At 36.3% G+C, this 14,804-nt stretch overlaps 1 protein-coding gene across 1 annotated transcript; it reads left to right on the top strand.

Moving 5' to 3' along the window:
- Positions 1 to 1,577: 1,577 nt before the first annotated feature.
- LOC135834768 (uncharacterized) lies at positions 1,578 to 8,925 on the top strand. The gene is made up of 5 exons (XM_065348737.1): positions 1,578 to 1,713; positions 1,788 to 1,939; positions 2,051 to 2,663; positions 2,771 to 2,964; positions 8,508 to 8,925. Exons 1-5 carry the CDS (start codon positions 1,686 to 1,688, stop codon positions 8,610 to 8,612), a joined length of 1,092 nt encoding a protein of 363 aa, XP_065204809.1. The 5' UTR covers positions 1,578 to 1,685; the 3' UTR covers positions 8,613 to 8,925.
- Positions 8,926 to 14,804: the final 5,879 nt, after the last annotated feature.

Here is a 14,804-nt window from a genome sequence, read left to right as displayed (position 1 = left end):
TTTCAAAAGCAGCCCAACCTTTATTTTGAAATATGACACAGATTTTCTCCAAGTTGCACAATTTCTGAGCAATTTGAACTCCAAAGTTGGGATAAAGATGTAAAATTTCAATCGGTGAAAAAGAAACAAATCCCACCTCGCTTGTAACGAGGGAAAATATAAAAAAAATTCGAGTAAAATCGCTAAAATCGAGCCAATTTGACATACTCGTAGAATGGGTCAAAATATAATTTTGCATGTGATTTTTCTTTTGCAGAAGAAACGAAAAAAACATAAGAAGAAAGCTGAAGATGGACATTGAGCGAAATTCTATAGAATCTGTGTATGCGCTGTTGTACGCTTAGGAAGAAAATAACTCTTATTTTTAAAATATTAAATTTAGATTTTGTTCATGTTTTAATAAACTTTTTGAAACTCGTCATCCTTAACAAGATATGTAACAACCTTCAGCAATGTTTTTAAATGAAAATATAATTCATGTAGGTACCTATTGAATTTTCAAAATCTCACAAAATTTCAATTTCCAAGTTTTCCTAGGTATGCCTAAAGCTTGAACAATTCTTTCCAAAAAGATTTTTGTTATTCTAATTCCAATCCAAATATTGAAAATATTTTTTTGAATTTTCTCCATCAGTTCAATACTGGTGACTAGGTACAGTATAATTTGGAGGGTATTTTTTCGGAAGTCTTCGGAAATGCTTCGGAAGGATTCGTATGACTTGGAGTTTTTCATCTTCGCCCGGTATTCGGGATCACATCGACACTCGTGTATTGATATGAACATTCAATCAAATTCAACATTATATTATTCATATCCTATTGATGTACTTATATACGTAATTACTTATTTCTTGATCTTGATTCTTATGTTTTCGTTTTTACAAAAATGTTGTGTAATTTGGTATCGTACACATACACATTACATAGTACATAGAGTATCATTTTTATTTTCAATGCCAAAAGAAAAAATAAATTACTACCTACTCCATTGAAAAGGAGAAAGGAAAGGACCCATGTAAAATACATATGCATATGTACCTACATAGTACATAGGTACTCTAATGTAATTAAATTAAATATTAATTAATACAAATTCAAATATCATACTGGAAGTGGAATATCAACTCTCAAGCTTCAACGTGAATTCAACTATAATACCTCATAGGTGCCCTTTTTATTACCATCATGATTATCAAAATACAACGTTAAAAGATGCGAAGATTTACGATTTTCATTTTTCAATTTTCATTCCCACATTTTTGGATTTTAATTTTTCAACGCTAGGCAACGTATAATTGACTGAAATGGCGCACCAAAAAATCTTTACATTTAATTTTAAAACATAAACAGGTACATTTTTGATTTTTCATATTTTATTTCCATTTCTATTTAATTTCATGACGAGTTGAAAGACGTAAAATTAAAACTGCATAATTAGATGAATGCTGAAACCGGACGAAAATGAAAAAATTCAAGTCATACGAATCCTTCCGAAGCATTTCCGAAGACTTCCGAAAAAATACCCTCCAAATTATACTGTACCTAGTCGCCAGTAAATCAATCGGTGAAATAAACAAAGCATTAAACATTGTTGGCTAATAAACAGATATTTTTGTTATCGAATTACCTTCAGAAACAGTAGTGTAATCGACCGTCGAAAAACAAAATGCGACATGTGATAAGCGATGAAAATAGGCGTATATTTTTTACTCGGTAAATATTTCTGTATATTTTTAAAAACTCGTTCAATTATTTTGGTTTTGATAAAATTTCTGAATTTTAAACAGGAACTATCATCTCATCCATATTTAAAACATCTTGCGACGATAGCACTGCTACAGATCATTGTGCAACCACCACCGATGATATTGCATGGTGTTATAAAAACGACCAACATAAAACTCCTTTTATTCCTGGCAATATTCCTTCAACCATAAAGGTAAAAGTTTCTCCGAAATAAACCCATTAAGTACATTAATTTTCTTATGACGTTCATCGTGGAAACAATTTTAAAACTTGTACCTAACGTTGATATTTTTTTCATCAACAGACAATCGTATTATATCACGAACATTCCAACACACCTTGGCTAATCCAAAGTTCAGAGACATTCAAGAAATTCAAAGATTTAAACAATTTAATTATTCGTAGTTCGATGCAATTTTCGCCAGTATTTGAGACTCCGCAGCAAGAAAAACAAATAACGAACGAACTGTTTAATTTATCAACGTTGACCAATTTGACTGTTTCAAATTGTAAATTCGAAGGTGTACGTGATGCGGTATTTACATTGCCTTCTACTCTAGAACGTCTCACTTGGAGAAATTCTTCGGCAGCTGAATTCAAATTGAGCAATTGTCCCAAACTTCAGCATTTGACGATCGAGTATAGTGATTTGAAAACCATACCGAAGTTATATTTCGCTCCACCGCCGCCACTTCGTACGCTGGTGGTGAAAAATAACCCTTCTCTCCGTTTAAAAGTCGACGACATAGCGAATCTGTGCAACTTGAGTCAAGTATCCTTCGACGTGATGGGAACGTATCTGGGAAGTCCTGAAGGGTACTGCGAATGCATTAAGTTACAGAATTGGAAACGGTGGTTGAATGATTTCAATAGGAGTTCTATTTTTGATCCGAAAGAGTGGAGGTGTTCGTCATCAGGTAAGAAAGTGGATCTACATCTATTTTCGATTGCTTATAATTACCTGGGTAAAGTGAAACATTGTTTCTTTTGAATTACATTACCTATTTATTTGTTCACATTGAAGCTAGAGAGTGCCTAGAGAAAGATTCGTTGGAAAACGCCAAAGAAAATTATGAAAAGCAATGCTTAGGAAAATATGCGCAGTCAGAAATAACTGAACAATTAAAGAGGCTTATAGGTTTATGGGCATACATCATACCTGCAGTAATAATCATTCTAACGGTGATTCTGGCTCTAGTGATGACTGCATTTGCGAGGGTTAGTATAATTCTTTTTTCAAATAAGGTACCTATTTACAAGGGATACTGTATCCTGATTGACAGAAAAATTTGTGAACTGGGCAAAATTGAATCGAAGACCATGTAAAAGTACATCATCCGCCCAAAGAGGAAAATTTTTCAATTTTTGGCATCTGTGAAAATCTTTGAACTAAAAATGAAAAAAAATAAATAAAATTTTACCAATTTGCTTTAGAGAGTTGAAATTTGGCATGTGCCCTATTTTTGAACTTCCAAATTGATTGGAAATAATTTCGAACAGTTTTGAGTAGTTCTGAAGTCTTCAGGGTCATTCCATGTTAACTCAACCAACGTTTTTGAGTCATGTCTTTCGATTTCGCTCAATTTTTTTTTACAATATATACCCACCCAGTGAGTAAGAACCCCCCAATTAGTTTGTTCTCAGCCCCTCAGGGGGCGGGCGGGGGGGCTTCCATTATTTTCACATTGTCTTGAGCTACTCAATTTCAGCAGCCCATTCCTCCAAAACTAGGATACTTTGATCAAAACTGATTTCATAGTTCGAAAGGGCATTGCATTTAGAACTTTTTAAGCGTTTTGAAATTTTCAAAAGTTGAAAGTTGAACTTTAAAATTGAAAGTTCAAATTTTAAAATGGCGCTGTAAGTGGGAGCTACCATTTCAAATTTTGAAAAAATTTCCATAGATGTATCTTTTGATGCTTTTTTGAAATATTCAAGTTTCGAGATGGGATCTCTCAATGGAGGGGGAGCACTTCCACCCCCAATTTTGGGCGAAACTTTCGAAAGAAAATCTGGGGCATGTGATATACCGAATTCTATGTTTTTGGTGACGCTGAACACGAATATGATGTCAGATTTTTGATAGGACCCCATCCATGGTCCCCAGCACCTACCCAAAGGGGGTAAAAGTTCAAAAAAGTGTTTTGTTCGTGTGACACATGGAATAGTATGTTTTTGGTGACGCTGAACACGAATTTGACGTTAGTTTTTTGATTGGACTCCATCCACGGCCCCCAACAATTTTTTTTAACTTTTACCTATTGGGGGAGGTTCTGGGGGCCATGGGTGAAGTCAATTCGGAAAACTAAGGCAATATTCGTGTTCAGCGATATCAAATACATACCTACTATTTCATGTGTCACACGAATGTTGTAATATAATATCTAACACATGCTGCGTTAGGTAAGGAGGCGAATCATTACCTGTTGGGGGGTGAGGCCAGGAAATACCACTTAGACGGAATAAATATACCACTACGTGGACTTACCTGTTTTGCACGTATAGCTCAGGATACACAGTACGAACGAGATAGAATATTGCAGATATGACGTCAATAAACACGATGTTACGAATAAAAGGTATTTATTAACAGTACCTAATTAACACGAAGAACTCCCTTAAAGGGTATATTTACACAAAAGACTCCCACGATGGGGTATATTAAACATTAACCGAACTCCCTCGATGGGGTATATTAACAACACTCCCGCGAACGGGTAAATTAACTCATTTAAATGTATGAAGAATGGTAATTAAACCGAAGGCGGATGACGAGCTGTCCTTTGTCCTCTTGATCAGGGAGAACGAGCTCGGAGCAACACGTTGGTGTCTCTCCTAGATGGGATATTATTGATATTTCGGGATATCGATATCGTCAAAATATCGGAGGTCTAATATCGATATATATTGGATGTTTTTGATGTTCATAAAAAGACCATAAAACAGCTGATTTTTGATGAAAAGAGAAACTGAATCATCTCTAAGCTGTTTCTATTCCTTATTTTTTTGCTTTTTCAGTACCCGAGCAGCAATTGAAAATATTTCTGCGTGTGACGTTTCCGCGGCAGATCACACGCAGATCACACGCAGATCACCCGCAGATTGCCCGCAGATCCGCGTCTTATGTGTAAACCTGGACTTTCCCCCACGTTTCTGCATAGCGTTTCTGCATATGCGTTTTTAAGATATCGACGTATGCATTTCTGCCTGTACATTTACGCGTGCGTATTCGCTGCAGAAATGCATGCGTTTCTGCAATGCACTTTCGCACAGCTTATTGGACCAGCGAAATGTGTTTTTGTATGTACATGATGCGTAGGAATGACTGATACAAGATCGTGTTATCAAAAAGTAAATAAATTCAGGCTAAAATATCATTCAATTTTTTTCATCAGTTACTTTAGTTGATATGTACCTGAAATTGATAAAATAGTTTTTTACCCACAAAAAGTTGTGTTTGCTCGTTTTTCTAATTCTAATTCAGATTCAATGAAAAAGTCACCTACAATATAGGTATCCATAATTTGACAGTGATTCGTATGTATTTTCCTCCCTTGAAGAAAAAAAAACATGGGTTGTAACTTACATGATTTTCATTTTTGGTTTTGGGTTGAATTTTGGATTTTGAATATATGAGAAAGCTCACTTTTTTTGTTTTTTTTGGCTGTTTCACTTTTTAAAAACAATTTTCAAATTGATTTTTGCCCAACTCTACTATCTGCAGTTTCTTGTGATTTGAAGTGTTTTTATTGCTTTCATTACTTGATTTTACAGGAGATTTTAACAATCTTTCACACAATTTTGATGAAATTTTACCCGAATTTATTCTTTGCAATAAATGTAATGATTTATTTTATTCATGCAAAAAAAAAAAAAAATTAAGTGAAAATGAAAACGAACCAAAATTGAACTAGAAAATTGTTTGTGTTGTTAGATAACCACCAAAACATTCAAGTTCGTTAAGTGGTCCTGTTGACCACAAGAAAATAAAAAATATTGGTTTTTGGTTTTATTAAAAATCAGGTACATAGTGAATTTGGTTCATTTTAGGTTTTTCAACACTAGAAAAATCATAATACCTATGCATAAACATGTGCATACTTTATACACTATGAAAATACAAATTATTTAAGTTTCGAAAAATTATTTTGCCCTCATAAACTTGTGGTACACTGCTTGAAAACGTCTCAAAAAACTTGAAAAATCATGTTCCACTCATACATATTTTTTCAAGATAGAAAACTCAAAACTGACAAAAAAAAATTATCTCCTGAAACAAGGATCTGTAGGTATATATTCAACGGTACATTTCTAAACCAGCTCTAGTGGCGTACTCCTGTAATCGTATGTCAACCAGCATCCCTGTTGCGAAGGGTAAGAGGAAAGCAGCAGAGGTGAGAACAACAAACATCATTAGTAACGCAGCATATCCTACCAGCATACAGTACACATTTCGCAGTGACAAAGGAACAAAGGAAGAAGCAGAGCAAAGCAAGGCAAGGCACCAAGAACTGGTTTCTGTGTTGCCATTCGATGGTGGGGTGAGGGTGAAAGAGAAATACACCTACCTTCATAAACAATATTCTAGTAACCAGTACCTGTCTGTGTATGCAAGATGAAGGTGTGGGGAAGGGGGGAGGGTCTTCAATGGATTTGCAGTTGTGGTGAGATGAAAAAGAAAGAACAGCCCTTACTGATTTTTTTTTAAAAATTAGGTATTCATTTATTTTGGTTATATAATTGCTCTGTAGTAAATGCAGGACATTTTATTGAGAATTCGTATTATTTCCCTCAAATGAAAAAAAAAATGAACCCATATAAACACTGTGAACAAAGACGCATGCATAACTCACGCGTAAACGCATGCAGAAAAATTCATTTCTAGTCCAGAATTACGGCGGCGTTTTGCATGCAGAACACAGGCAGACTGCAGGCGTTCTGCATGCATTCTGCTATGCAGAACGTATGCAGAAACTTAGCTGAAAATTGCTGCTCGGGTATCTAGCTACCTATTTGGAGCTTTTTAAAATAATGATGACATTGATGACGTAATTGTCAACATTTCATCATTCTACAGATATGGCCCATGGCTACCATTAATAGCTGTGATAATCACTATTTTACTCTAAAAGAGTCTGAAAATGCTAAAAAAGAGCAAAAAAATACCTCGCACAATTTATTTGCAGGATTTTTGCATAATTTTTAAAAATTTTCCGATAATCGATTATCGGCTTCAAAATATCGATATATATCGACGGCGGCAAATATCGATATATATCGATAATATCCCACCACTACTGGCAATGTTCCCTGTCGCGTAGCTCTGACGGAGCTCCGCTTACGAGGACGGAAGCAGTGTTACCACGAGTAGTAGACCCTAATTGTACGTTGACACCAGGTGGCCATATGCACTATCACAATGTAACCATTTTTTTGGCGGGTTGCACCCTTTGGGGAGGTGCTGGGGACCGTGGACGGGTCCAATCAAACATCTGACGTCATATTCGTGTTCAGCGTCACCAAAAACATACTATTCCATGTGTCACACGAACAAAACACTTTTTTGAACTTTTACCCCCCTTGGGTAGGTACTGGAGGCCATGGATGGAGTCTTATCAAAAATCTAACATCATATTCGTGTTCAGCGTCACCAAAAACATAGAATTCGATATATCACATGCCCCAGATTTTCTTTCGAAAGTTTCACCCAAAATTGGGGGTGGAAGTGCTCCCTCTCCATTGAGAGATCCCATCTCGAAACTTGAATATTTCATAAAAACATCAAAAGGTACATCTATGGAAATTTTTTCAAAATTTGAAATGGTAGCTCCCACTTACGGCGCCATTTTGAAATTTGAACATTCAATTTTAAAGTTCAACTTTCAACTTTTGAAAATTTCAAAACGCTTAAAAAGTTCTAAATGCAATGCCTTTTCGAACTGTGAAATCAGTTTTGATCAAAGTATCATAGTTTTGGAGGAATGGGCTGCTGAAGTTGAGTAGCTCGAGACAATGTGAAAATAATGGAAGCCCCCCGCCCGCCTTTTGAGGGGGCTGGGACCAAACTAATTGCGGGGTTCTTACTTACTGGGTGGGTATATATTGTAAAAAAAAATTGAGCGAAATTGAAAGACATGACTTTCAAAATCGCCTTTTTTTTGGTTGAGTTGACATGGAATGACCCACCAAGCATATTTTTGAGAAGGGAAATTTTTGTAAAATTTTACCTAACAAAAATTGAAAGCTGAAATTTACTTTATATCCTAGTTTCAACATTCTGAGCCGATCGGAGTGGTTTTAAGACGTCCTGAAGCCTATAGAAATATTTTGGAAATTCTAGATTTTCAAAAATGGTGTATATGATCTTTTTAGCATGTAATTAGCTTTCCAACTTCATTGAGTGAAATTCTGAGGAAATTTCAATTTTGAAAAATCTGCTGGAGAATCCAAAATTGCTCAAAATGATTCGACATTGGTTCTAATTGATTAAGGGGGCAGAAAATAGGCTACATACCAAATTTCAGCTTCCTAGATGTCAATTTAATGAGATTTTGATTTTTTTTCTTATTTTTTGTCCAAATTTGACTTTTAAAAATTGGTTGAAAATCAAAAAATGCACTTAAGCTACTGAAATTTTGGGTGATGTAAGTATTTTTGTCCAGTTCAAAAATTCTTTTGGTAGTTAGAACATCTCTCACGTTAATAGGTACTTATCCGACTTGAATTTCAAAAAATACCTAATTAAGTTTCATCTGATTTAGATGAAACCACTTCCGGAACTGGCAGATGTCGATGATGAGGAAACTGAAGAAGTTGAAGAAGAGCTTCAACACGAACGTATCGAACCTTATGTTCTGATTTATTGATACAATATAGATACGAGTAATTGGGCTATTCTGGAGAAGATACTATCGGTGTGAAAAAAATATCTGTCATTTCTTTCGTACGATGTTTATCATTTTGTTGTTTTAATTATTATTTTGTTTTTGCTGTTAGTCCCATGTGGTTGAAATAATTATGTATCTGACGCCTGCAAATGTTTTAGTCGTACCACTATAAATACCTAAGTATTTTTTTTATGTATCTGCATTGCAGCATGTTTTAATTGATATCAGTAATAGTGATCTATCTGATACTCATTTTTAAAAATAAATTTTGTGATTTGCAATCAAATCTATGTACTGGGTGTCCATCTTATTTTATTCAGCCCTCGAGAAACTTTTCCCTCAAAATAGGTTGGTAGTTCTCGTTGTCAACTTGTATTTCTTCGCGAAAATTCCTGAGGATGTAGATTGAATAAAGACCCGGTAGGCTGGTGCGCAGTTTTATTTCTGTTTCTGGGGCAGGTGTCGAATAGCTTAGGGCAGAAAAGTTTGAGAAAAAAGTGAACTTTTCTCTGAACATTTTTTTTCATCATGAAACAAAAAAATGTAATCTGTAGGTAGTAAAAAATGTTTTTTTAAATGGTAAATTTGTTTCAAATTCAAAATCGCATACACTTATTTTAAAACAGCCATTTTGAGAATTCTCGATTCTACAAAAAAAATGAACTTTGAGCTCTTCTAACGGTCTAAACATGATAAAGGGCAAGTATTAAAGACACCGAGAAACCACTTGAACCATGAAAAAAAATTTAAACATTTTAAATCTGAAACTTATCTTCAAACAGATTTCAAAAAAATAAAAAAATACCAATGATTTGTGGATTAAAATAAACGAACGACCTTTGTATCAACATTTCAGATATGGTCAATAATAATTGGCTATTATTATTAGTACATACATTATTTTGATACATTTGCAAGTGTTTTTGTTATTCCAATATTTGCCCTCTTTAAATGTCGCCATGTGATAAGAAATGAAAAAAATTGCGTATTCTTTACACTTCCTGACAGGTACGGAAGAAATAATTCTTAATTTTTTTCAACACTTTATATTTTTAGATTTTAGATTTGTTTTTATAATTAGTATTTCGATTCATTTGATTTCCAGTAAGTCTAAGAATTAGCATAGTATTGAACTTCTTCAACAGAATAGAAGCAGTAGAGGATAGAGATTGTTATTACTTGGGAGTAAATTCCTATGAGGTTACTTGCGTTGTAACTACAGAAGGTGACATTAGCTTTGTTCCGGATTATATATATTCAAATGTAACGGTAAGGATTATAAAACAGAATGATCATAGAGCATAGAAATAATTTTATTGTATTGGCCTTCCCGAAAGAAAAAACAAACAAATAAACAAAATCATAGTCAAGTGTACCTAAAAGCCATAAGCCTGGTATAGACGATCCAATATATTTGACAAACCAGGTTTGTCAAATTGATAAAATATATTTGGTTGCATGGAAAGTCAAATATATTAGATCATGTAAACGCTCTGATAATCTAAGTTTTTTTTTCAAATTTTCAACGTTTTGTTGATCGATGACACCAATTCTGAAAATAGAAATTATTTATATTTTCAGAATTATTTTCAGAGTTGTGTCTATGGTGTCTCCGATCAACAAAACGTTAAAAATTTGAGAAAGACATCATCAGAGCGTCCACACAACCGAATATGTTTGATTAAATTCAATTTGATTTGACAAATCGAGTTTGTCAAATATATTGGATCGTCTATACCAGGCTAAACTCTTTTGGGTTATAATTCGTTCAATCTGAACTGATCTGTTTTCATAACAACAAATTTATGTGTATTATGAATAGGTAGATACCTACCTAGGTGTGATCAGTTAATTTGATGAAAAAAAAATGCAGGAGGATTATGTCAAAATTCAGTACCCTAAAGACTTTCATTTTGAGTTGAAAGCCACAAAAAAATTTTAACTTCGGAGGGGCGGAGGACAGATACCAGTTCTTGAAGAAGGGGCATTTTCGCTCCACCTCCCACTCAACCGGTTTTGGTAAAAATAGCCTAGTTCCATAAAATAGTCTGTATTTGAAATTCTGCGTCGACCTAGACCATCACATTTAAAATCGCCTCCAAATTTGGACAAAACGTTCAAAAAAAAATCTGGGGCATGTGATATATCGAATTGCATTTTTTTAGTGATGCTGAACACGAATATGATGTTAGATTTTTGATTGGACCTCATCCACGCCCCTAGAACCTCCCCAAATGGGGTAAAAGTAAAAAAAAATTGTTTCATTCGTGTGGAAATGTTTTCGATATCGCTGAACACGAATAATTATAGCCTTAGTTTTTCAAATTGACTTCATCCATGGCCCACAGAACTTCCCCAAATGGATAAAAGTCCAACAAATAGGTAACGATTTCCATATAAATGGGGTCCGATCAAAAGTCAGACGTCATATTCGTGTTCAGCGTCACCAAAAACATACTACATATTATGTATTACATGTGTCGCACGAACAAAATACTCTTTTGAATTTTTACTTCATTTGGAGAAGTGCTGGGGGGGGGGGGCGTGGATGGTGCCCAATAAAAAAATCAGACGTCGTATTCGTGTTTAGCGTCACCAAAAACATGCAATTGATATATCACATGCCACAGATTTTTTTCTAAAGCTTTGCCCAAATTTGGAGGACGGGGTACTCTCCCTTCACTAAAAGATCCCATCTCCAAAATTGAATATTTCGAATAAGCATCAAAATGTACATCTATGGAAATTTTTTTAGAATTTTAAATGGTAGCTCCTACTCACAGCGTCATTTTGAACTTTGAACTTTCAACTTTTGAAAATTTCAAAATACGTATTTGAAAAGTTCAAATTACAGTGCCCTTTCGAACTGTGAAATCATTTTTGATCAACATATCATAGCTTTGGAAGCATGCGCTGCTGAAGTTGAGTACCTTCAGACATGTGAAAATAATTAAAGCCCCTCCCCCACCCGCTCCCTGAGGGGACTGGGACCAAACTGATTGCGGGTTTCTTACTTATTGGGTGCGTAGACTTTGTAAAACAAAATGGAGCGAATTCGAAGGACATGACTCACCTAAATGAGGTGCATGTCCACGGCCCCCCAACCCCCACCGCTTGACTTCAAAAACATGTCATTCGTTTGTGCTACGTTTGTGCTGGATTGTGCTGAAATTTTTTTCGTTTGTGCTGCCCCCCTTCCCGAGATATTTGGAAAAACTTTTTGGGGGGCCGTAGAAACGGGAGCCCCCCACTTTTAGTTAGGAGGCCCGAAATGGTGTCAATCGTTTGTGCTACGTTTGTGCTGGTTTGTGCTGAAAAGATTTTCGTTTGCGCTGCCCCCCTTCCCGAGGTATTAGACAAAACTTTGGGGGGGGCATAGACACGGGAGCCCCCCACTTTCAGCTACGGGGTCCGAAATGGTGTCAATCGTTTGTGCTACGTTTGTGCTGGTTTGTGCTGAAAATATTTTCGGTTGTGCTGCTCCCCTTCCTGTGGTTTCGAGGGGTTATTTGTGGGGAGGCCGTAGACATGAATTTTAAAAAAGGGGTTAGACGAAAGTTTGAAAAGAGAAAAATGGATGTATCTATTGTGCTTCGTTTGTGCTGGTTTGTGCTGCCACCCGTAACCCTCTAACCCCTCCCCTCCCTGAAATAGGGCTTTTCACCATTTATCAAGATTTTCAAAAAAAATCGAAATTTGATTTATGCCTCCTAGAGGGCTGAAATTTTGCCCAGCTGTTCCTAAAGGTTTGAGCAGACAACTCGATTTTTTTCGACCTCAAAATTCAAATTTAGCTCCCCAAGTGGACCCCTCCCCATTCTTTTGGACCCCTTACAGGTACCTTACTAATGCCCCCCGGTCCACATCGAAGAATCTTTCAATTGAAACCTCGAGGAACACTTCTACCAATTTTCAGATTTTTTCGACAATTTTTTGAAATTTTGTACTTAGCCAAATACAGTCTGAAATCTCTCCAACTCAGAATCGATTTTTTTGAAAATTTGAAAAAACCTAAATTTGATCTATGTCTCTTAGAGGGCTGAAATTTCGCACAGCTGTTCTTGAGGGTCTGAGGAGACGACTCGATTTTTTTCGGCCTCAAAATTCAAATTTTACCCTTCCATTAGGGGTACTGAACATTTGGACCCCCTCCGCCATCCAGGAGTCCGCTCGTGGTTGAAATTGAGCGGGGCTAAATATGAATGAAAAATGAGCTCTGGAGAACAATTTTGACATCCATCGTACCCATGATAGGGACTTAGGGAATTCCATGGGAACCACTGAGGTCAGAACTGTTCTTGAGTCTCGCATTTCTTACTCACAAGATCTAATCTAAAAAATTTTCATACCCAATTTAAAAAAAATTGGGACACATGAACCCCTTTCCTCTAAAAAAAGGGTCACACAGGGTCAGAATGCGATGACAAAACATACTGAAATCACAAAAAAAAAACGATTTTCAAAATTTTGGAGCATTTATAACCCCGCTTCTTCTCTCGCTCGTAAGTCTGTCCGAAGTTCTTCGTATCTCAAATCCAATTATTTGAGTATTTACTTCGACTTTTAAGTCAGAAAAATTCTGAAATTGGGCAAACTTTCATAATTGAAAAAAACTTGGACACATTTATGTACGACATTGACTTCTTAGATCTTGTGAGTAAGAAATGTGAGACTCAAAGAACAATTCTGACATCCGTGGTTTCCACGGAACTCCCTATCATGTGTACCATGGAGGTCAAAATTATTCTCCAGAGCTCATTTTTCATTCATATTTAGCCCCGCTCAATTTCAACCACGAGCGGACTCCTAGATGGAAGAGGGGGAAAATCTGAAAATTGGTACTCGTAGAAGTGTCCCTCGAGGTTTAAATTGAAGGTTTCTTTGATGTGGACCTGGGGGGTGGGCATTAGTAAGGTACCTGTAGGGGGTCCAAAAGAATAGGAGGGTCCATTTAGGGGGCTAAATCTGAATTTTGAGGTCGAAAAAAATCGAGTCGTCTCCTCAGACCCTCAAGAACAGTTGTGCGAAATTTCAGCCCTCTAAGAGACATAGATCAAATTTAGGTTTTTTCAAATTTTCAAAAAAATCGATTCTGAGTTGGAGAGATTTCAGACTATATTTGGCTAAGTACAAAATTTCAAAAAATTGTCGAAAAAATCTGAAAATTGGTAGAAGTGTACCTCGAGGTTTCAATTGAAAGATTTTTCGATGTGGACTGGGGGGGGGCATTAGTAAGGTACCTGTAAGGGGTCCAAAAGAATGGGGAGGGGTCCACTTGGGGAGCTAAATTTGAATTTTGAGGTCGAAAAAAATCGAGTCGTCTGCTCAAACCTTTAGGAACAGCTGGGCAAAATTTCAGCCCTCTAGGAGGCGTAAATCAAATTTCGATTTTTTTTGAAAATCTTGATAAATGGTGAAAAGCCCTATTTCAGGGAGGGGAGGGGTTAGAGGGTTACGGGTGGCAGCACAAACCAGCACAAACGAAGCACAATAGATATATCCATTTTTCTCTTTTCAAACTTTCGTCTAACCCCTTTTTTAAAATTCATGTCTACGGCCTCCCCACAAATAACCCCTCGAAACCACAGGAAGGGGAGCAGCACAACCTAAAATATTTTCAGCACAAACCAGCACAAACGTAGCACAAACGATTGACACCATTTCGGACCCCGTAGCTGAAAGTGGGGGGCTCCCGTGTCTATGGCCCCCCCAAAGTTTTGTCTAATACCTCGGGAAGGGGGGCAGCACAAACGAAAATCTTTTCAGCACAAACCAGCACAAACGTAGCACAAACGAATGACATGTTTTTGAAGTCAATCGGTGGGGGTGGGGGGTCCGTGGACATGCACCTTCAAAAATGGGAGTTGAGAAAAATAACACGATTTTTTTCGAAAATATCCCATGTCCCTTCTTAATTCAAGGACCCATATCTCCCTTTCACCAACACCTTCGGATCTGATATTTTCTCCGAGTGACTTTTAATTCAAAATAAAGGTGTCTGCTGAATTTGGTCAAAATTATCCTATTTTTTTTTTTGCGATCCACCCTGATGAGTATAGGGTGATAGGGTGCTGTACTTAATGTAACCAATAAGACTGAGTAGTCCTCCTTCAAGCAGATGAGAAGGTCAAGATCGTGTTCTTAGGGAAAGAGAGAGGAGTGTGAAGTGTA

The sequence above is a fragment of the Planococcus citri genome, chromosome 2 (genome assembly GCF_950023065.1).
Source record: "Planococcus citri chromosome 2, ihPlaCitr1.1, whole genome shotgun sequence".
Taxonomy (NCBI): Eukaryota; Metazoa; Arthropoda; class Insecta; order Hemiptera; family Pseudococcidae; genus Planococcus; species Planococcus citri.
Note: the sequence above shows the minus strand (reverse complement) of the source record. Positions and strands in the feature narration are given on the sequence as shown.

Excerpts from the sequence above, each read along its gene's own strand:
- LOC135834768 (XM_065348737.1), top strand. The coding sequence starts at position 1,686 with ATGAAAATAGGCGTATATTTTTTACTCG. Across the intron at positions 1,940-2,050 it reads ATATTCCTTCAACCATAAAG|ACAATCGTATTATATCACGA; the intron begins GTAAAAGTTTCT and ends TTTCATCAACAG. Across the intron at positions 2,965-8,507 it reads TGATGACTGCATTTGCGAGG|ATGAAACCACTTCCGGAACT; the intron begins GTTAGTATAATT and ends CATCTGATTTAG.